The 25,633-nt window shown below is 36.8% G+C and overlaps 1 protein-coding gene across 1 annotated transcript in view; it reads left to right on the top strand.

Moving 5' to 3' along the window:
* The first annotated feature begins 274 nt into the window (after positions 1–274).
* LOC125231073 (protein spaetzle 3) overlaps positions 275–25,633 on the top strand; it is a 44,527-nt gene continuing 19,168 nt past the window's right edge. Inside the window, exons 1-2 of the mRNA XM_048136418.1 lie at positions 275–502; positions 10,966–11,980. Of these exons, the coding sequence (XP_047992375.1) occupies positions 11,179–11,980 (802 nt within the window). The 5' untranslated portion in view covers positions 275–502; positions 10,966–11,178. The remainder of the gene's footprint in view (positions 503–10,965; positions 11,981–25,633) is intronic.

The raw sequence follows: 25,633 nt of genomic DNA, 5'->3' as shown, positions 1-25,633 counted from the left end.
TAGGCTATTACATAGGATAGTACCAATACTGCAGCTATAAATTCTGGAGCACTAGAACCGACATAATTTTTCCCGGATGATTTGAGTGACACATTGATTCAATTTTATCCGCTACAGTTTCCGTGTGCTGTACCAGTGAACCGTTGAAAATCATAAATACGATCCGGAACGCATACCTACATCATCGGAAGCTTATTAAAAAGTGCTCAATACTCTGACCAGCCAGTGACATAGACTGACACGACCAGCTCAGGTCCGTAGGAGTAAAAGGTACATTTCGGATTCAGTACCCGCGAGAACGGCCGTGTTACCGCACGTGCTTTGAACGTGTTTGAAAAAAAAATAAGCCCGCCAAAACCAAACGAACATTTCGTAAACGGAACGTGGATAAAAAAATTCAAATGTGATTTTAATGGATTTGACGGTCAACGGTGAACTTGCTAGTTCAGTTTATAATTAAGGTTTTTACAATTGCGTGAAGGCGTAAACGAGGACAATACAGGTAATACATTATAATAAGTATAACACTAAATTATAACCTACATTATTTTCAAATGATGTGGGATCAAACTAGGTATGATTGATCATCGTACCCACATAAGTGTCAATTTTTTTTGTATTGGCGTTTAAATAAAAAACTTTTGCAATTTCGTCATACTAAAAATTAGATAAGTTAATTTTATTGCTGGTTCTTTTAGTTTTGGTCTACATCTCACACTCCAGATTTCTTTTCTGTCTGGGTATGAATCTACGTATAGGTATTTAGATTTATTCAGACTACGGACGAATTGGAACAACCTTGAAGCTGTGTCGCCAATATTTACGCAAAGGCTCTTAGTTATGGTCAGACTTAGTCAATGACATAACGCAACTACATAACCAGTCTTATACACCATACTAAAAAATCCTGTATTTTTCTGTTAAATACTTATTTCTACCCCAATTTTTTTAAAGTTTATATTATTTTATATACTACAAAGCACATCATTGGGGATGGCTTGATGGTATTTTATTTGATAGGGGATGGATTTTCTTTTGCCGCCCTTGGTGACTTAAATGTCATGTGACCTTGGTCATTCTTAGATATTCATATTCATTTATTCATAAAATTAACAATTTTACATGTCAAAGTTAAAGTTAAATTATCATAATTAGGGTACAATACAATATTACATTTTAAAAATAGAAAATACTCTCAAATAAATTCAATAATTAATTTAAAAAAGAAATAGATGTTGAACAATAATTACAAAAAAATAATAATAATAGTATGTGATCGTATTGAACATTAAATTGCATTATTATTATAATATTCTGAGATGTCATAAAAAGCATTAATAGTCAGCCATTTCCTTAATTTACTATAGAATGTGGCTTCATTTTTAATATTTTTTATGTTGTCGGGTAGTTTATTATAGATACCTGGTCCCGCAATAAGAACCGTTTTATTCGATTTCGCGAGTCGACAACATGCTGAGTGTAAGATGTTTTGATGTTTTTGTGTGATACGTGAACTTTTAAATGTCTTTATTGGAAATAGTTCAATGTTACTTCTAATATATTTAATTACACCGTGTCCAATAAGTTTGAATACAGGACAAATAGCCAATAAAACAAAATGAACAAATAGTTACTATATTATTATTATATTTTATGAATGGCACTCTTATTTACTACATTCACAACAAATGTTTTGGAATAACTCCAGCATTAACTTGTTTACTAGCCTCAAACGCTTCTCAAACGGATCACACGCGGCACGCACCGTTTTCTTCACATTTCATCCCAAATACTCTCGATAACCTTTTTGAAATGATCTAGGTTTATGATTTTATAAAAATTTAGTCTTCAAAGCATGTATGACCATACAAAATAGTCTAATACGCCTAAACCTGGAGGCCTGGGTGGCCACTCATGTTTCGGATAAAAAACTGCCAAATTAGTCTGAAACTACGCTAGAATACCCTTTGCCGAATGTGCTGGAGGTGCGTCTTGTTGGGACACATGATACTCATTTCCAAGCATCCTTTTTAACTTTAAGGCATTTTTTTCTCCAAAACCTTGGTTTTAAAGAAAAAAACGTTGATTTTAACGCTTTTATCTGTAAGTACTGAAGGTAGTTTACCTCGCTTACATACTGCATCCCACACCTGGGCCGATGGTGAGCTCTGGAACCTAGGCTCATTTTTCTAGTTGCCCGGAACGTTATCTATCCTCGGTATCCATAATAGTTTATTTTGGACACGTGGCGTCTGTTTTATCACATACAGATTCTCCTTATAAAAAATAACTCGTCACCTGCGTGCCGAGCAAGTATTTTGTTGGCACTTTACCTCTTTGTTTTTCTTAGACACTTCGGAAATTTCATGTATTTTGTGCTTGTATTTTATTAAGAGGAATATACTCTTTAGTTTAAATAAGAATTTGATGGCCTGTGATCCCTATATATTTAGAACTGAGGTAAAATGTGAGTATTCGGACTTATTGGAAACGGTGTATGTGATACAAGTATTGAGATGTCAGTGTCATTATAATGCTGTCAATGTATTGATAATCTCCTTGTTTCGTAAATTCAGTTTGGTAATTTATGAAGTTTACCATTATGTCTGATTAGAGTTAGTTTATATTATATCCGGGCTCAGTACCTGGAAAATACGGTGACATTTCTTTTTTTTATGTTTTAGATTGCCCTGCATTCTCATTTTAAATTGTATTTTGTGTAATTAAATTTGAATTATAATTTTCAGTACATATGACCAAAAATATATTCAATTCATGTTGCAAAATACCTTTACATGTCCAGTCTAGGGATGTTACGAATATTTGCATTCGCATTCGCATATGCGAATGATTCGCATTCTTTTAAACATTTGCATTGACATTCGCATTCGCTTCAAACGATGCGAATGTTTTGCGAATGCGAATGTGTGCAAGTCGCAGCTTGTTCCTCGCCCGCGCCGGCCGGTCCAATTGCTACTTGTCGACTGTCGACTCGCGCATGCGCAGATAGGTCAAATTCGTACGGCGTGAAGTTCGTACTCGGCATTTTGACCAATAGTAAGCATTTTAAATTTTTTACCTAGCGGGTTGTTGGTGATTACTTGGTTTTTATTTTGGTTTTTTATGAAATTCAGCGATATTCGCATTCGCATTCGCACATTCGCATTCTGAATATTCGCATTCGCATTCGCATTCGCGAATGTGACACAGGCGACATTCGTGACATCCCTAGTCCAGTCAGAGACGACATAATCACAGTATCAACGCATAGCAATTAAGATTAATAATGTATTAATTCAATACAACAAGATTCTGTAATTCTATTGTGCTCTTTGATCGCCACATTGACAGAGCAAGTACGTGCAAGGATTTTTATTATAGTTATCTGTAGACAGACCTAGTAGTCCAACATATACCAAGCTTACCCAGCTGCATTTTCAACAAGCAAAGGGAAATTATTCTTCGATTCTGAAGTTATAGGCCCAATTCGAACTTTATTATGTCAAGTATAAGCTCTAAATACGATATGAATTGTATAATTATGTTATCAAATATCTAATATAATAATCGGATATAGTTATTATATCGATATGATTATTATATTGACAGATCTGTCAAAAGTGAGTTTATGTTTGAAGAAAACGATACAAAGCACGTGGCTTGGTGAATCAAAATCTTAGTCTGTGCACAATTATGTGAGGAAATTATATTAGTGTCGACTAATTAATTATCAAATTAAACCCACGTGAAATTTATATGTTCATTGCCTTATCATTAACGATTAGCCTTACACAGATGATAAAATGTCTTTTTTTACATCCAACGCACTACATATAGAACATTAAGTACATATGTCTGTGTCAAATACTGACACATTTTTTTATATCCCGACCTTAGTAATAAAGACCAGTTTCAGTACACTTGCAAAGTACAATGGGCAACAATGAATTCATTTTAGACTTTATTGAGACAGAACAAAAGCCAAAAGTTTTCAGATCATTTTGACGCCCTGCGTACACTACGCTTTTCCGGGTAGCCTTGTCAAGTCGTTGACATCTGCGAATTGCCATTTTGTGAAATGTTGATCTTAATATCTGATATAATATGAGGAAAGTAACTTACGGGACGTTAATTGGAAAGCGAATTATTAATTTAAATGCCAATGCACTTTGAATTTCAAGGTCGTCTCCATTCGTTCACTTCGTTGGTTGGGTTTTCAATTACATATTACATACTCTATAATAAAAATGTAAAAAACATAGTCTCTCAAAGTAGAAAGTTCTTACAGTCAGAATATAAATAATAATACCTTCACTTTTTAAATATTTTTCTTAAATTACTTTAACTGGTACAAGTTTGGTAGGTTATATATTTGGCTATTGAATAACTTACCCACATGGAACTGCTCGTAATTTTCATTTTGAACATTCAAAATATAACGATATTTTTCTCAATATCCCATGGAAATATTTTTATTGTTGTCAGGAAATAAATCATTAATTTAAGAAAACCATCACAAAAAAACGTAAAACAGGTATTGATAATAGTGACCTTGAACTAGGTATTCAATTTATGCCTATTTTGTCGATGTACACGAATGCTGTCAAAATGATGCTATATAATTTGATGAATTAAGTTCGCGCAAAAAAAGAAGATTAATTAAGAGAAATGGGCTTCCATGAAATCTATGTCTTAATTTGAGTTGTCCATAATACTGGAAAATAACTTTGAGCCTTCTTTTATTTTTTATATTTTCTACATCAGCATCATTGATGGCACTGTAACCCGGGAAGGTTTTTGCTGACGACCCTTCGTGTTTTCTGTCAAATCAATAGTTAAATAGAATTAAGAATTCATACCCCTATTGATTTCTCATGGTATTCTAGCATTGATGTTATCTAATAAAGTAATTACTAAAGGATTGCAATAGACAGATACTAGACATGTTCGTCGCTAATGCTGCTTCACCGAGATCCTTATCACAAGTAATTGCATTGCAACAATTTAAATGTCATGCTTTATTCGGATAACATATTGCAGTGTGCAAGCAGTGCTTCTAGATCACTGTGATGTCACTTTGAGTACGTACTGCAGAGTACGTTCCTTCAAACAAAAACTATACCTACTTTTGACACCGATAACGATAAATTCGATTCATACCCTATTTAACGTACTTATCTGGGATATATGCACGAATACGGCAACGTTTCTAAGTAGGGCAATTTCTATTTAATTACCTCTTTAGTTGTAGTCCTTGTGTCTATTTTGTTCCGCTATTCTAAGAACATTGTTGATTCATCAGTATTAGAAAAAGTTTTCCTACTGAACCCAATAAAATCTTCCAATTATTACACAACCACGGTCACGGCTACATTCCAACGAACTGCTCGAATTGTAGTGACAAGGTCGAATTGTGGACGCACTGGTTTTAGTCCGTGTGTGCCTTGCAATGCTCCAATAATCGTATGTGTACCTAGTTCAAACGCACATAATCCGCACCGAGTCAGACGACGCAACGGAGCCACGCTGTTACGTCGTCGCCCAAACCTAATGTTTAATTTGTATTCTTTTTTGTAATATTTATCGTTTATGTCTTGTTTTGTATTTTGTAGTTTCACAGTGCCTTAGTGTAAACTGTAATGCTGTGTTACTTTTTTGATTAAATAAATAAATAAATAAATAATTAACGCCTGCGTTCTCAAAAGGGGTAAGCAGAGCACATGAAAGCGCTCAATATTCAGCGCTATATTTAGCAAATAATGTAAAAAGAAACCGAATTCTGATGTTACAGTGTCCGATTGCAAGCCCATCGCCCACACTACATTTGAACCCAATTGCCAAATGTGATACCCACGACCGTAAAAAGGGTGGTGACATTCTTAGCTACCCTACCTTAAACCTAGCTACTTTTACTCATTAAACAATGTTTAGATATTTTGAGATTATTTTCCTGACGACACCTAAATATACACAGATACAGTTAAAACGAAAAAACAGTTGATTTAGATATACAACAACAATGGAATAACAGATGTTTCTAAATTCAACACTTAAAAAAGCTACGACAAAGACAAATTTAAATTTGTAGGTACTTTCTAATTAAGCAGATAATTAAGACATCTAAAAATAATTTCCGTTTATTACCTAATTAATGTTTATTATGCAGTTTTTCCACAAAACTATTAAGCTATTTGATGACAAAGTGGTTAGAATTTGAGGTTTTATGAATGAATACCATCTCTATGCATTCTTAGTATAATTTTCCAAATTCACAATAAAACTAGCTTGTTGTCAACTTGTCAAGTCACTGTTGTTTGTTTTTTAACGTTTAGTAATGCGTTTGAAGGCAGACTTTTTACCATTTCCTTATTAACTTAAAACGCGTTAAAAGACAACTTCCCCGTACATTTGTGCTGATGTCTTTCTGAAGTTTATTTGAGTAGATCTTGAGTACCTGTTTATGTCAACTCGGCAAAGCCTTTGCTGCGCGTAATGTATTTAAATTATATACAATCCATTGACACATATTTGAGTATATATGTTAACACTGACATTTAAACCTGATGTAGAATGATGGATTGGGATTTATAAAGCTATTGTTGACCAATGCCAGCTAGTGTTCTGTGTATTCGGTGATCAATAGGTATGAAATAAAGTCGAGTAGGTATTATTATACCTACCAAAGTAACTAACTCAAAACAGAAAAAACTAAAGAATCACGTGCGTCTGTCACAGGTGTCTCAGCCAAGTGTATCCAGAACTGCTGGCCCAATCGGGCTGAAATTTTGTACACATGTAACATGACCCAAAGACGGACGTTTAACGTAAATTGATGTAGTTGTCAATATCTAGAGGTCAAGGAACTCGATGACGAAAACCAAAAAAACATCGAAATTAATAGGGGCTTAGATAACTGCTGATATAAATTATACACGGTCGAATGCCAAAACTAGAAACTGATTAGAAACGTTTAATGCTCACAACAAGTCGATAATAATAGGTACTACAAAATGTTTACAGTGAAAAAGATCACACTCTAGGTTAGCGATAAGTCACACACCTCAAAACGAAAAAAAAAACCGGCCAAGAGCGTGTCGGGCCACGCTCAGTGTAGGGTTCCGTAGTTTTCCGTATTTTTCTCAAAAACTACTGAACCTATCAAGTTCAAAACAATTTTCCTAGAAAGTCTTTATAAAGTTCTACTTTTGTGATTTTTTTCATATTTTTTAAACATATGGTTCAAAAGTTAGAGGGGGGGGGACGCACTTTTTTTTCCTTTAGGAGCGATTATTTCCGAAAATATTAATATTATCAAAAAATGATCTTAGTAAACCCTTATTAATTTTTAAATACCTATCCAACAATATATCACACGTTGGGGTTAGAATGAAAAAAAATATCAGCCCCCACTTTACATGTAGGGGGGGTACCCTAATAAAACATTTTTTCCGGTTTTTTATTTTTGCACTTTGTTGGCGTGATTGATATACATATTGGTACCAAATTTCAGCTTTCTAGTGCTTACGGTTACTGAGATTATCCGCGGACGGACGGACGGACGGACGGACGGACGGACGGACGGACGGACGGACGGACGGACGGACGGACGGACGGACGGACAGACAGACATGGCGAAACTATAAGGGTTCCTAGTTGACTACGGAACCCTAAAAACAGTGCACTATTTGTTGAATGTTTTAATAGAACCGTGTGAAAATCTGTGACGCGTGACGATTAGTATCATTTCCTTAAATAGTTGAGGTCGCAACACAAAACATTTGTTGCCCCGTATTTACGAGAAAATTCACGGAATAGAACTAAGCCAATGCGCAAGTTTGGTAACAAAAAGGTCAAGTTTAAATCAGCATTTGAAGACTTCACAGTTCCATAATAAATGAGCTAGGTAGTTAAGCCAAAAATAATTCAAAACTGGTACTTCAGGCTAACCTCTCTTAAAACTTTGATAGATGACTTACTCTTTTACCAAGCATAAACTGCGGCATGATTTAACATTAAGATTAGAGAAATATTAATTTTGAATAATATTCAAATGGAGCAGATAATGTCGAAATTACACATGACGTTTTCTTTTAAATAATCGTCATTATTGCCACTGACATATCCCATCGATATCCTATCGAGAATAGAGCTATTTTGCGTTGTATATTTGAATCGTGCCATGTAACCATGTTAACGATGTTCACGTGAGAATAACGTAGTAACGTAATACACGGATAGATCACAAATGGAACAGATTCGTCATTTCATAATCGACTTCTTTCCACGTGAGCACGTTATCGAGATTCCCATGCAGTTGTAATCGATCAATTGAAAGGGCATTACTTTTTAACAAGTTGATGTACGAGTAAGTTCAATTGTTAAACTGTCTTTTCTTTATACATATTACATGTTTGGAAATAATTAAATATTTCAGTACTATACTTTGCCGGTTTTTATTGTTAAAACCCAACGCGCATTTTATGTTTATTAGTTTTATTATGAGAAATATTAACGAATACGTTTCTGAAATTTTGTAAAACTATACCACATCTTAAAAGGGCTTTAAGGGCTAGCCATAATTTAAGTCAACACAATGCAAACTTTTTCTTAACTTTTGAATAGAAGAAAGATTGAATAGGATTAAATCTAGGGTTTCTCTACTGTTTATTATATTACTGGCATATTTTTGACATTAAAATCACAAGCAACAATTTGGTATGGAAATTATATATTTCCATTTTATCTAATTCTAACTACTTTATTACCTACTGTATTTAAGATTCGGAAAGCGTGTTATGTATGTCATAGTGTGAATTGCAACTCACTGCACCGTCATTGGGTTTCCCACGGCGGCGTGAGCAAACGTCGTGATCCTGATGATCTTCGGCGATAGCTGTGAGGGCTAGCTGTGCCCAAAATAAGACTCATTAAAGTAGTAACATATGTACGTGCAAACATTGGCCAATTGGAATCCTAGGCCACTCTGCAAACATGTCAAAATGACATAGTGACGTTATATATCAGATTGTAAGAGATTTCTTCTTACAAACTAATGACGACCGGTCTGGTCTAGCGTGTAGTGACCCTGCCTGTTAAGCCGCGGTCCCGGGTTCGAATCCCGGTAAGTGCATTTATTTGTGTGATGAAGTATAGTCGTATTTGTTCCTGAGTCATGGATGTTTTCTATGTATATAAGTATTTATATATTATATATAGTTGTCTGAGTACCCACAACACAAGCCTTCTTGAGCTTACCGTGGGATTCGGTCAATCTGTGTTCACGTCCTATAATATTTTTTTTTATAACGTCACTTTGACATAGTTCAGTGGCTAGTGGGTTCCACTTGGTTGACTGTACCTACCCACTTTTAGGATTCATTGTTTCAGTATCAGTTATCGACACGTGTTCGAACACCTAATAAAATCTACTTTTATTCGTCATAATGCAATTAAACATATTGTATCATATCATGATGGAGAACATGATACCTAACTGTCATTAATTGGTCCAAATTTATAGTTTTGTAAATCGTGCTCCACCCGGATTCGTCATTCAAGATCATACGGAAGCTGTAGTCACTTCTGAAATGGCATCATCGGTCATCCTATTATTACATTCATTATTTTTGACCGTTTTAAAACACTGAATCGTGCTAAAGTAAAATATATGATACAATAAAATATAATAATATAATATACTTAGAATCGAATTGGTGCAATAAGCTATTAAAATTTGATTGATATTTAGAATAATAGGTTACATCGCACGTCACTAATGCAAATTTACGAGTAAGAATTTCAACGTCAAATCCTTATTGAAAAGGAAACAAAACGTCATAATATTACTTAATCATGACTTAATCCGATTCCTTATTACGAATGAGTCACAAAACACTTAAAACAACATTCCTCTCGGATATTTGGGGCACATAAAAACTTGTTCAAATTCGTGTTGAGAAATTGATAATCATTTTGCTAAACCATTTTCTTCTATGAATTTTCAAGAACTACTTAGCGTTTCCTTTTAAAGAACCAGTGATCATAGTATGACAATACCTATAAGCTGAAAAGACAAATACCTTTAAACTCAGCCTACTAGCTTCTTTGTATATACATAAAAACAAAATCATTTTTTAAATTAGGTATTACTGGTACTAGTTAATAAGTAACATAACCTAAACATCGTTCGGAACCTATTATGTTGTTGGTTTACTCAACTTAAAGATTATGTTATATTTGGATTTTTACCATCCGTACCTACTTTTTTATAATGTACATACTTTTATTGTGTTTAAATCTTAATCCTATTTAAACAACATAACATGAACATGATCTATGTACATAATGTACATATACCTACCATTAGCACCCACTTTACCTAAACGATCACAATCTGAGTAACGTTAAATCTCGGTGTTGCAATAGCAATTTACTACTTCCCGTGGCGCTTACAATGTACCATAAATAAATCTAAATTACGATAGATATCCATAATAATAATTCAATGGGTGTTTCAAAAGACAACACCCGCATTAAACAAAAGACAAATTCATACATTAAAGTGGTTATCGATCGACTAGTAGCAACATTGTTATTCGCTAAGAGCAAAATTCCTATTTTGTATTCATGCTATTGTATAATCGGAGTCTTTTGTGATCATATTACATCTTTTGTCTGCGAGTCGGATCGTTCAACATATTTGGAGTGGGGTTTCCCTAGTTTCGGTACCAAAAGCGTTCGCGAAGATCATCGAATGGCATCACGATTCTCGCATTTCGAACCAAATGCCATTTGTAAAGTAGCAAGGATACAGCAAAATGAGGGGAAATCCGGCCATAAAATGCTAGAAAAATACAGACGCGACTCTAGAACACTAGGTCGTAAATTTTCTTTTGTTTATTAGATCTTAGGAATTGCTAAGTAATTTATGTACTCTGTGTTATAAACGTGATCTTATTGTTTCAGATAACGTGACAAGCTTTTCGGGGCTTGTGATTCATAGTGACAATAGTGCGGCGGGGATATCAGTCTGTGCTCCGACTATGCGAAGACGGCCGTGCACCTAGACGCCTCCAAACCTCTCGCGGCATTATGCAATCGCGGCCGTAATAGCGCTTCGAACGTAGATTATATTGACTTAGACAGTTGACATTTCACGCCAATGCCGCATTACTGAGAATGGCGTTGGCGAATTTTACGCTGGCGTCGGTCGCAGCGGCCAGTCCGGCCCTTGTTGATACGTCCCCAGTGCCTGGACCCTTGAGGCTCGGTCTAGATGACCTTCTTTACTCTCCAAAGGACCACCAGCCAGACAGTGACCCTTTAGCACCTGGCAACGAGCCCTTCGCTCCACCAGTGAACCAACAGCAACGAAGGTCTAAAATTCGAAAACGTGCTGGCACCGCCTACCTCCCTCCTCCCAACCAGTTTACACATTACCCGCGTCACGAAGAAGTCCCGCAAAACCCTTACGCGGGACAGCTTCATACCCAAATATATCAGCAAAATAGTAGGTTAGACATACAAATAGAAAACCAACGAGTGCAAGAAGTGAATCCTCAGTACGACAACACGGGGCAGTATGTCCACGATCCGACGGGGGATTACGATTACGAGCAAAGAAGAATTAATCAGAAGAGTGGTCCACGACCGCTTTATAATCCAGGCTACTCGGACGCGCCTTATCCACCAGCGACGACACCGAGTCCAACATCTAGTCGAAGGTTCGAGGGTCCCTCGAACCAGAATGTGAATAATTTCAACTTTAATAATGGACCTATTTCAACCCCAGCGCCGTTGCAACCTCGACCGCAAATAAACCCTGGAACAAAAGGTGGCAGTGGCGGCAGCAGTGCTCAAACTCCGTCAGACCGGCCTCCCGGTTTCACTAAAGTGGAAACTGGAGGATCCGGTGGCAAAACACAACTGCACGCCGTTCTCGACTACGACGATGAATACTACGACGACGATACTGGATCAGGTAAAGTAATCATAGTTTATCTTAATCTTAAATAAACATAAAGTGGTGGTCAGTCGCGGATAATTTATACGCGTATACGATACAGTGGACAACTTGGGTACTTTATATTGATCTAGATAACGGCTAGTACACGCGAATGATCGTGATCTACGAATAGTCTATTTAAACGTCTAGTAGACAGTGAAGTAGTGCCACGATCGGTCCAATTACTTCCACTATCAGTCGATGGCAGACGTGGCCTTCGGCTGCGGCCGAACAAAAGGAGAGCGTTAAACTGAACCAACTAATGCGTGTCAGTTATCTTATTTTAATCGTGATTAGCTTGACTTGGTACATACCTGAATTTAACATCAGATTCCATCTAAATATATAAAAGAAGAAGCTGACTGACTGACTGACTGACTGACTGACTGACTGACTGACATATCAACGCACAGCCGAAACCGCTGGTCCTAGAGATTTCAAATTTGGCACGTAGGTTCCCTATATAGTGTAGAGGAGCACTAAGAAAGGATTTTCCAAAATTCACCTCCTAAGGAGGTCAAATGGGGGTTCAAAGTTTGTATGGGGAAACAAGATTAGTTTGACTAATTTATTCGAAACTTCACAGGAAGATTCCTTAAGACATATGACTGAATACGTGTTTCAGGTTTTTTGAAAATTTAACCCCTAAAAGGGTGAAAAGGGGGTGATAAAGTCAAAAAATCAATATGGGTATCGTTTTTATGGTTTATCGGGTCGCTGATCACGATAAATACAACGTTTTTAAAATCTAACGAGGCGGAAGTGAAATACCTTCTCCCCTGTAGTGGTGCAATGGGGTTTAAATATCAAAAAAATATATAAAAGTGGATATTGACTGACTGACCGCACATCAACGCACAGCACACATATCAACGCACAGCCGAAACCGCTGGTCCTAGAGACGTCAAATTTGTCAAGTAGGTTCCTTATATAGTGTAGAGGAGCACTAAGAAAGGATTTTTCAAAATTATCCTCTTAAAAGGGTGAAATGGGGGTTCAAAGTTTGTATGGGGAAACAAGATTAGTTTGACTATTTTATTCGAAACTTCACAGGAGGATTTCTAAAGAAATTTGACCCCTAAAGGGGTGCAAAGGGGGTAAAGTCAAAAGCACAATATGGGTATCGTTTTTATGGTTTATCGGGTCGCTGATCACGATAAATACAACGATTTTAAAATTTAATGAGGTGGAAAAGAAATATTCTCCCCTGTTGTTGTGCAATGAGGTTAAAATATCCAAAATAGCCATAAGTATAGCTTTAGTTTTTATCTTTACTTCTGGTTCAAGAGATTTCAAATTAACACGGAAGTTCCTTAGAGGAGCACTAAGAAAGGATTTTTTATAGTTCACCTCCTAGCATGATAATTTGACAGGGGCAAGGACAGGGACAGGGACAGGGACAGGGACAGGGACAGGGACAGGGACAGGGACAGGGACAGGGACACAGGACAGGGACAGGGACAGGGACAGGGACAGGGACAGGGACAGGGACAGGGACAGGGACAGGGACAGGGACAGGGACAGGGACAGGGACAGGGACAGGGACAGGGACAGGGACAGGGACAGGGACAGGGACAGGGACAGGGACAGGGACAGGGACAGGGACAGGGACAGGGACAGGGACAGGGACAGGGACAGGGACAGGGACAGGGACAGGGACAGGGACAGGGACAGGGACAGGGACAGGGACAGGGACAGGGACAGGGACAGGGACAGGGACAGGGACAGGGACAGGGACAGGGACAGGGACAGGGACAGGGACAGGGACAGGGACAGGGACAGGGACAGGGACAGGGACAGGGACAGGGACAGGGACAGGGACAGGGACAGGGACAGGGACAGGGACAGGGACAGGGACAGGGACAGGGACAGGGACAGGGACAGGGACAGGGACAGGGACAGGGACAGTAGTAGTAGTAGTAGTAGTAATCACTTTATTGTGTACAACAGATTCATATACAGTTTACAGGAACAGAGGTACAAAGGCGAACTTATCCCTATAAGGGATCTCTTCCAGCTAACCTTAGATTAGATGAGACAGGGACAGGGACAGGGACAGGGACAGGGACAGGGACAGGGACAGGGACAGGGACAGGGACAGGGACAGGGACAGGGACAGGGACAGGGACAGGGACAGGGACAGGGACAGGGACAGGACAGGGACAGGGACAGGGACAGGGACAGGGACAGGGACAGGGACAGGGACAGGACAGGGACAGGGACAGGGACAGGGACAGGGACAGGGACAGGGACAGGGACAGGGACAGGGACAGGGACAGGGACAGGGACAGGGACAGGGACAGGGACAGGGACAGGGACAGGGACAGGGACAGGGACAGGGACAGGGACAGGGACAGGGACAGGGACAGGACAGGGACAGGGACAGGGACAGGGACAGGGACAGGGACAGGGACAGGGACAGGGACAGGGACAGGGACAGGGACAGGGACAGGGACAGGGACAGGGACAGGGACAGGGACAGGGACAGGGACAGGGACAGGGACAGGGACAGGGACAGGGACAGGGACAGGGACAGGGACAGGGACAGGGACAGGGACAGGGACAGGGACAGGGACAGGGACAGGGACAGGGACAGGGACAGGGACAGGGACAGGGACAGGGACAGGGACAGGGACAGGGACAGGGACAGGGACAGGGACAGGGACAGGGACAGGGACAGGGACGGAACGGGATAGGGTTAGGGATAGGGATAGGGATAGAAATAGGGGACGGGGACGGGGATAAAATGCAGGTGGCTCAGTGGGAAGGTATTAGTAAGTAGGCATCGGCGAGTATCCTGCATCCGTAATAACTATTACATTCAATGTGCTGTAAAAAGATCGTTGTTTGCTTGCCTTTTATATGTTTACGTTTGCAATAAGTATAAGCAAAATGGAAAAAATTGTAAGCGATAATGCAAGGAAGTACTTACCGACCATAGCGTCGAGATACTGGCTATGTGGGTTGTATGAAGTTTCCCCAGTATAAATATTTAAATAGGTAAAATACATACATATTCGTACCTACTACCTACGCTGTGGTCGCTTTGTAACAATTCTACAATCATTGCAAGAATTTATTTTAAAGCAATAGTAATATGTGTAAGGTACAGTCAGCCAAAACCGGACCGTACAGCAAATAGATCAGTTACAATGGCCCTCCAGTCGAGAATTGCCCCGCTTTACCTTAATCGAAATAATCGCGGACATCTGTACCTACAAAGAAACCTACGGATCCAAATGAAAATCTTATTTTTTGTAAACGTTTCAATAAGAATACTTTTATTACGCGGGCGAAGCCGCGGGTAAAAGCTAGTTATTTTATAAAATGAAGTCTAAAAATTTATGAAGGTACTTTATGGACAAAATATGATTATGAAGTAAAAGTAAATTCTAAACTGCTTACACTCCTTACTCGGCCTACATTATGTAGCCAACGAAATCAGGCAACAAATTGTTATTTTATTATAATATCTCGAGATTTATTACAAGTATCACAAGTTCACAACCCCCGCTAATACTGTTGCCAGGGTTAACTATCATTGAATCTTATCGTTTTATTAATTCTCTTTATACTATACAATTTACACAATACGAGATAGTCGATATTCCAAACTCTTTGCAGAATTGAAATATGTAGTATAGATTTGACTGTCAATTTGGCATATGTTTTTTGTTTAGTTATAAATTGTCATTGATTGTGTTTGGTTTTGTAATCTCATAATATTTATTAAATATACATTTAAAAGGTAAACCAGCAGTTATCATTCGTAATTAGTTCCATACAGTCCATCTCCGTCTTTTTCAGTCGAGATAGCAATTGTCAGACAATTTTTTAATTTGGTTTAGATTTAGTCATATTATATTGTACTCACCCATTTGTGCTCTATAGTTTTACATCAGTTATATTGTCTAGCCAAAGAATACTCTAGATTTTTAAACATAACCTTGGCAAAATCTTCCAAGACTTCAACAACCTCACACGAATGCCAAAACGATTAGATCAGATGAAGCTTGGATTTTGGAGCAATTAAAAGGACGATTCTGTCAGATATAGCGGAAACATCGTGACAAGAATCATCCATAAAGATTGCAATCACATGTAAAACAAACTTCATTGAAATATTTATGGTTATATTATACGAGTATGACAAGACTGCATTAGTAGAACAGTGACGATACTCACGATAAAGGTGTATTGTCTGTGTCTCATTATTTACCTACAACATTTTAAGTTTAATTAATAAATACTACTTACAACTTATTTTTAGAAAGTTCAGAAAATATAAAATACTTAACAAAGTTTATTGTAGCAAAGACAAGGAGCATTCGTAAAGCCGAAAAGCACATTCACATCTCATCGCGCATGATCATGCGCATCGCCTGACCTTGGTTTCGCTTTCAAGCTCTTGCGTGCAGGTCGGGCATTCGGAATTGGGCCGCCTGATGTAACCTGTTGAGAGAAAGTATCATATGATGTTACTTTAGGTTCGACAGTATTTTCCGAAAACGGACTGTCAATTCCACGTTGACAAAATTACTTAGTAACAGCTTAGCTTAAGCTATCAAAGCAATAAGAATCTGAATTTCGATAGAAAGGGGGACTTTTCTATCAAACAGAAAAAAGGACCTTTCTGTCAGAATTTCTGCTGATAATACCTACCTACCAGACAATATTGAAGTCCAACCTACCGCCACAAAATTCTTTGTCAGTGTGTCTGTTATCAGATTTCGCTCCTACTATATCACTGTAATGCAACCTAGGCATTTTAAGATCACCTTAATTCAGGTTCTGGAACAAGTTTAACATACAACAATGTTCGAGTTGCATCGTTCCAACTTATTTATGTAACAGTGCAGGTTCATAAAGTGTCGAAACAAGAGACGCGTGTGAAAGGAGCTTTTTGTCGTGTAGTATTAAAACGTGCCTGGCTGACAGGCTAACTTGTTACGTCATAATGTATAAGGACACAGTTTATTTCATAGGTACAGTTTTGCTGGTAAATTGTGCTATATTGCGAAAGGGTAACAGTAAGTAGATATTGCAACTGAGAATGAGTATAAGGTCCAATAGGTACAATATCCAGTTTCCTCATATTCTGAACTATCGAACATCCCTTTCCAAAAAAATTATTTCCGATTTCATTATTTGTGACACAATGATCAGGGAGAATGATAATGGGTAATATTTCGTTTTCAATCTTTGTTGAGCCTATACAGTTGTTACCCATTTCTGAATGATCCTAATGAATTAAGTCACAGTTAATTATGCCTTGATGGTATGGGTTTTTTTTCACTTTTATTTACATTTCTGAATACACCCGGGGTTTAAAATTTTGTACAACTTAATTTTTTAACTTAGAGCTAAAATATATGAATGCAAAATATTTATTAATATTTGGAACATAATAATAACCTATCATATCTCACACAAAATTACAATTCAAGTATCTACTTACATTATTACAGCCATCTGAGTTTATAGCGGAGATAATATTTCACGGCAATAAGTCCAAGTGGCGCGCATAAATATTCCAGACAGCTCTTTCAAATGCTGACCTTACACGGCGGCACAATCGAATCGAACCAGATTTAAGTACCCCCGTCTCTTCGTCTAGGATACCTAGCTTCGCCTTTATACAAGTTGAAATTACCGCCTAGTTCAATTAAAGTTCAAAGACGACGAAATAAAAAAAGAAATTCAATTTCTACTCCTTTTTGCCAAGCTGTAGTCTGAATATCACCAATTTCAGACAATATACTTAAATATATTTGGAAAACATGCCGAAAAGTGTGAAAGTAAACAAAGTTGCTATTTCTGTAGATGGCAAATTAGCAATTGGCAACGATAGTCACGTAATTTGTCACCTGAGTGATAAACAATACGAAGTTTACGCTCAAAATAACTCTTGGATTATTCAATTGAGTGTAAACGAATAAGTGAACATTAAATTTATCTACTCGTGGAAGTCAGCCTTCGACACAAATGTTAAAAAGCTGTCTTTATAGCCATAAAATTGAAGGTGCCCTTCAATGGTTACGTTGGTTGCCAACTAATATTCAAATGAGTAGCGTCTGAGACACTTGAGACAGATAGACGACATGATTTTTGATAATAAATTATAGACTTTTTTGTAGTTGAGAATAGTAGTAGCAAGTAGACTTCAAGCTAAGTTTACGATTGAGAGAATCAGAGCAAAATGTACTTACTACCTATATGTAGAAATTTAAGTATTTAATGGTAGGTAGCTATTAAAATCGCTGCCGCTTGTAGTTATAGACAGGCATGACTTGTTTACCACGGATTTGATTTAAAAAAATCGGTAATATAGGTTAGGGTCGAAACCAATTCAGACCTATGTAGGTACAAGCGTAGGTTTCAGTGATTAATATTAATAGGTATCATTCTTATTACTCTGTTCGATTTTTTGGGATTTGTGTAACTTTTAAAACTGTACTTTTTTGGTTAATTAATTGCTTTACGTACTATCTATTCATATTATTAACGACAGCCGCGTTGTATATACACATTATGAATCATTGGTTTTTTTTCGATAATTTCTTATTCCTCTGTCCCTTATTCCTATGGATTTTGGACAATGGAATAAGAATTTTCTAAATTTTTTTCTTGTTTTTCTTAACTGACTTTCAAAAAGAAGAGTAGTTATCAAGTGATTTCCTATATTTTAAAGTACCTTAATAAAAAAAAATAGGTCTTTTTAAAAATATTAATAAAAAAAATTTAGATCTTTTTAGCACCTAGTGCATTTACAGTCTGAATGTTATTAATAAAAATAAATATAAAAATATTCTAGAATACTTTTTTGATAGTTTTGTGAACAAGAGTATAATATATAATTTATAAATATACGGTTTTTTAACATTTTTGTTAACCTAAAAATAAATGTATCCCATGAGCCGTGGCCAATGCCAGGATAACGCAAGGGGGATGACGATGATCCCACCCACACACAAACGCGACGTTAAGACGATACGGTAGGGGTCAATTCTCCATACAAACGCTCTCGACTATTTCCTCCCTGGTTTTTGAAGATAGAGCAATGATTTTTTCAATACAGATTGTTATTATTTTTATCTGTGTCGGGCCGTTTTGATTTCTTTGATATTCTGCTTTTTAAAGACTCTAGAGCCAATCAAAAATTTCCAAAAACGGCCTTTTTCATTGTGGCGCAATAAAAGTCTCAAAACTCAAGATTGGTAACAATTAACCAAAAAAGTTAAACGGTCCGACATAGATTATTTCATTGTTATTCAGATTCTCAAATTTCGTTCCGATTGATTAAGTTTTGAAGGAGGAAAGAGTCGAGAGCGGAACCTCGATTTTAAAGATTTTTTTGAAATATCTTTGACTGAGTTGTTCTTAATGGACATTTTTTTTTTCGATTAATCTAGTTAATAACACTTGTATATTTAACTAAAATTCCCAAGTTGAAAGGGGGGCTACTTCCATTTTAGCATTTTCGCTACCGTATCCTCTTAAAATCTGCCCTGGGTGGCTAGCCGAATGGCACAATCGCTCATGAAACGCTCACGAAACGAAGCGCTCCTCTATCGCGCTTGCGTATTTCTATCGCTTTCGTTTGGCGTCGGAGCCATTCGGCTACGGGATGCTGATGGAAAGCTAGTGAACATAATGGATTAAGAAACAGAAATAAGGAAGTTTTAAGAGCCGACATTTACGTAGAACAATGTTTTAAACAAGGAAATAATCATGAATCAAAACAGTCAAATAAACAATCATTTAATGAAATATCTTGTCAACTTTACTCAAATAAAGCTATAAAACACGTGAGTCGTTTAAGCTCATAGACCGGTCTCCACAAACAGCACCCGTTCGCGACTTCACGAGTATAATTTGTTTCTCAGCCATCGCCTACCTCAACCTTCCATTGGAAAAGTTCATGTCAGCGATTTTATTATACTATTAAAAACATATCTCAATAATTTGTTACTTTACTATGCTAAACGCAGCATATACTGGTCCTCTAGCATGCGTTTTGGTGTTTTACTAATTACAATAATTACTTTCCTCGATTACGCTATCGAGGACACGGAAAATGTATGTTTATTTATTTGTCGTATGGCAATTAAAACTACAGTAGGTACACTGTATATACATTATTAGCTAACTTATAATCTAAATTTGCATTCCTCCAAGTAGGCAATGGCTGCGCTCGTGTTTTTAAATCTTCCACTGGGCCATGGTACTTTGTCAGTGGGCATTCGAGGACAATGCATACCATACCTATGTAATTTTTGGTTCTAATAATTAACCGTTTCGAGGTGCTGTTCCCTTTCTCCATACAAAGCATGTTATTTTCAGTGATGTTTAGGCTATCGAGTAACTTTAAAAAATCCTGGTACCCACAATGCTAATGAGAAAAGTTATCCAATCTTCGTTAGAAAGTTTTTGCTGTTTTTTAGTTGTTTACGTATGGTTCTATGAAATTTGGCAATCTTAATTAGCTTCAGAACTCTGAGGTCAAAATCTTAGCCATTTATTATGTTGTATTAATCAAGTAATCATATTTACTCATGTTCCGTTGATTGCGACCTCAGCATTATTTATAGTTAGATATGTTAATTTATTAACAAACTCGGAGATTTGAGGATGCGGCATTGGCCAATTTGAATCGTTATCGGAAGCAAGGTCGTTTGAATTCACAGCAAAAGACTCGGAAAAATGTTAATCGTATAATTGATATTTTCGGTTTAGCGTTGCGATTTATTTGCTCCTCGTCTGGATACGTACGCATAAGTAAAGTTATAGATATGTAGATACGTTTTTAATGTAGGACTGCTGACATTTACTAATCCTGTATAAATAAAATAGAATGCACAAGGTTGATGACATGTACAGCGGTATGACCTGCAATTTAAATTTCTTGACTTCCGCTTGTTTAACACAGGTATTCTTCTTTGCCGTATTCTTATGTCTGAGTTGTTTGTAAGTTTGTAACGTCTCTATCAATTTTGCATCATAATGACAGCCTTAAACAATCATCTCATCAATCATCAGCGAAACATGAAGTATGAACTCCTTCAAATCATAATCCATTAAGGTTTTAAAACTGTGCCAATTTTATCTTTTCTAGTATTTGTCGCAGTTTATATAAGTGGTGTTTACAAAAAAAAAAACTTGATAATCTTGATATTTTATTGTTCTATGTCATGGACGAATGAATCATGCAAGTTTCTTAAAATCCCAGAGCATTTAAGGTCAATATTCTCGACTGTCTTTTAGACAAACTTTACTTAGGGCCGAGCCTTGTTTGTTCACGTAGATGGAAGGTTGTGGCTCAATGCACCTGTGGTCTACAGATACGAGTATACTAAGGTAAAGATAAAGGATAAGGTAAAGGATGGGGCAAATTTCGACTGGGGGACAAATGTAACTGGCCCATTTTTTCCATGTTTTACAATGTTTGCATTATTAAATAGAGTGTCCACCGGTTATATTATGGTAGGAGTGTTCAGTGGATACGTGTAGAACTCAACATCACAGTGTAATAATGGAAAAACTTAATTAGTTACAATTGCCACCCAGTCGAGATTTGCCCCGCTGTAGCTGTACCTTACATAAATCTTAGAAATATTTAAAAAAAAACACTGCCTTGAGTGAGTCTTGAACCCACAACCACTGGATCACAACCCAATGCTCTAAACAATATAAGACGCCATCATCAGCTTGTCATCCAACTCCAACAGCGGATAGTTTTTTCTAGCATACCGGCTTTTTGCTGTTGGATGGAGTCTCGTTAGGTCTCAAATTAAAGAGAACTACTGGGCGAGCGACCCAAGGTGCTATATCTACACCCATATTCGAAAATCCGACGCAATGTTTTTTAAGATTCAAAAGCAATTTTCTCTAACTACACCATGATCGTAAAAGTTTAATGTCTAAGCTTGTTTCACATATTAATCAATGGAGTCTAAGCGAGGTGAGTGAGACCAATTACTGTAATGTTTATGTATGAACGCGTCAATCTCTTAATGTCTTCTTTAACGTTACCGACATTTGCTTAAGGCGAAGATACTATGCACATAGCTGCGTCAGTTATGTATTAAAATTGAATATCGCAAGTTAAACTGAAACAATTCAACGAAACAAACCTACAGCATAATATTTTCATGTAACCATTAGTTATCATCTATGCTACTCAAATAATTCTTTGCATTATATTATACTATGTATATGTCACATAACATCCGCTGTTTGGTTCGGTAGTGTGCAAAATGTCCTTAAAACTTTTGAATGTTTTAATAAACTCGAGTATAAGCATTATTGTTGTCTCAGGATTCTAGACGATTATCGATAATTTTGTATTTATTAAAAAAATATATTTATTAAAAAAAAATGTATTTTATAATTATAACAGATGATTTTTTTTTCAAACGTGTTGTTTTTAACCCCCGACGCAAAAACGACGGGGTGTTAAACCAATTTTTCATCGTTAGTCGTGTAATTTAATTTATCAATTTTTCTGTTAAACCAATTTCATCGTGCGTGTAATTTAATTTATCACAAATAGAAGCTCGTTTTTATAAGCAACAAGTCCGCCATGTTTAGTGTATTTATGTAAGGACTATACATTACCACATTTAAAATGTACTGTACTTACTGTTAATAAAATTACTACTAGAGTTCTACAAGGATGATGCTCCTCCCCATATACCCCTTAACTAGCTACATGTGGAGAGATTAGTAGTTTTGTAACATTTGACCTGAATAGATGACGCGCCTAGCTCTCTGATGAAATTACCTTGTTTTTCTTGTAATGCCTATGGTATGAATCATAGAGTATTACATGATTTCCATTTTTATGTCCCTACCTACTTAAAAGTTACGTACCGGTACATCCTTAATAATTTTTGGCAGACATAATATACTTGTGTAATGTGTACTTTAATTGTTAGAGTTCCTTTTGATTTAACTCATACCATTTTAAGGACGCTTATTGGCAATAATATGGCCTACAATGTTCTTGGCTAGTTTTAAATTAAATCAATAAATACCATAATCTAAGATCTGACGACAGTGAAAAAGCTTTAGTGGATCATGAAAAACTCCAGACTCTGCCTTTCTGGTGAAAAATGACGAGCGCGAAGATTGTGAAAAATATCTAGGTCACTTAGATGATATCAGATCAATCAAACCACACCGCAGTGCAAATATTAGCAAAGAATAAAAGGAAGTACCTATTGTTTAGTAAGCTCAAAGGTTTGATGCTCTTAACATTGACTTGGCTTGAATATTTGGCGTCATCGCACTCTAGGCGAGGTCGAAAATTCCTATAATTTATTACGTGATTCTGCAAAATTTCAGTAGTCTGTTAGATAGAGTTAGACCTAGCTAACTTTGTTATGACTTATGACAACCTGTAAAAGAATGATTGATAATAAAACATCAAACCAAGAAAATTTTGTCATTTTTAATGACATTTTCACGCTTATTTCTTTCAAATTCGTTGAAGAAGTTAGCTTAGGCAGACTCGAGCTAGATAGCAGTCTATGCTTGCTTGTACATAGAAGACGAATGTTTCTGTAAATATTTCTAGTTGAAGAAGTAAGTATTGTTTCGCAAAAAAGTTCCAAAAATTCCAATCTATTCTTGATATTCTAAAATAATACTTCTCGTGAAAATTCCACAGGATATGACTGCTTAATGAATAACCATTGACAAAATACACAATTAAAATTTGAAAGACACAAAGTAACATTAATAATATTCTTTACATTAAAATTTTTTGAAGTTATAAAAACGTTTGATTGTTTAAGTTTTTTGTGTGAGCTCCACAACAAATATTTGTATACACGTGTGAAGTGTATTTCAATTGACCCTCGTTTTTAAGAGAGGCAAGGAAGTCCGAAGCACCTTCAGTTTGCAAAAGCGCCGGCATACGATGCACGTAATACGCGCTGTGAAAAAATACGCAAAAAAGTTTTAAATACAGTGTTGTTTTAAAGACGAGTCAATGAACTGCAGTTGTCTATCTGTGTGTGAGTAATTTGTACTAATTAGTGCATACGAACTATGGGTACCGAAATATGGCGAAACTGTTATGCCGGGTGTAAGAGAACGATGTACTTTCAAGCAAAGAAGGAATCGTCGTGCGTCATATTTCCCCAATCAACTACCTTTTGTTCATATTTCTAACCGCTTCTGAGACATAACTTCTCTGTGCACTATGTAATTTGTTTTGTGCAATAAAGTGTTTTTCACCACATATAGCAAATAGCAATATTGCATTTTATCCAAAAGAGTAATTTCATACAAATTTTAACTTGATGTCTTAGGCTGATTGGTAGAATTTTCCTATGATAAATGATTTCGAATCATAAATATTGGATAAATTGATGGGATTTGATTTAGTTTCATGTTTTATAGTCAGTATTTTGTTCGTGTTGGTGTGGTGAAAAATTTTGTGTTTCACTTTGAGGCAACGTTTGTTTAACCTTCGCAACGTCAAGATTCCACTTTGTGAACCACTCGCTACGCTCGTGGTTCAATATTGAAACTTTCGCTTGCTCGGGTATCAATATTGGCAACGCTCAAGATTCCACTTTTACTACTACTACTAAAATTATTGAACCACACTCGCTACGCTCGCGGTTCAATGTTGGAATCTTTCGCTTGCTCGGGTATCAACCATGTAACCATTTCATATGGCCAATCCAATTTATCCATAAAAGTTTAACCAACCATAGATATAGGAAGAAAGTTTTGCACACAACACATCGCGCTGTTATACCTTGCGTAAAGACTGCGTCACGCTTGCCATACATATAAAGAAAAGCAATGTAACATACTTACATATTTCTGCAAATGAGGCGAAGAGTGGACAACGCGGAATTAAAATAATAAAGCAGGCTGCACTAATTCTTTGGACATGTCTGTGTTCAAGCTCTACTTTGGACATTTCCTCTTATTTTGCACGGTCTTTGGTAATCTTTTGTGAGATCATTAGTACATTCTTTATGCCGGCGGCTCACAGGAAAATTATCAGTTCAGTTTTTAAAATTAAATGGCTTCAGTCCATTGGGACTATTTCGCCAGTGTCAAGGTGATATGAGCTAATATTAGTAATTTTTGTACGGTAAGTACGACATTGTACGGTGACTTAGCACTTGTAAATTGATAGCTAGATTTTACAAGAGCACGTGGACTACCGGCCGTTTACGACAAAAAAGAGGCTAAACGCGTTTCGAGAACAATTCTTCATCAGCTTCTCACTACACCATTAGTTTACTGCATAATACGCTATCAATATTACACTTTAAACAACATTAATGAGTAGAAGAAAAATAAATTATTCACGACACGAAACCGCTATGATGGCGTCCCAACCGGAAGTCGGTCTATGGCTCATAGTCATTCACTATTAGTTGACAGTGACACTTGACAGTCAGACATACCGGACTGTTTAAGCCGACTGTTAAAACTTTTTTTTTTTTAGAAATGATTTTGTCGTTTCCTTAGGTGTATGAAACAACACATGTGACGTCATTAAGTTGAGGCTTGACGTTTGTAACTTACGCGCTCTCTGCTCGAAGTAGTAATAAAGAGGGATTTTCACATTAAAATAGCAGTTTTTTTTTAAATAAAAAA

Source organism: Leguminivora glycinivorella, chromosome 11 (assembly GCF_023078275.1).
Source record: "Leguminivora glycinivorella isolate SPB_JAAS2020 chromosome 11, LegGlyc_1.1, whole genome shotgun sequence".
Lineage (NCBI taxonomy): Eukaryota > Metazoa > Arthropoda > Insecta > Lepidoptera > Tortricidae > Leguminivora > Leguminivora glycinivorella.
The sequence above is the reverse complement of the archived record's forward strand: the minus strand, read 5'-3'. Positions and strand labels throughout refer to the sequence as shown.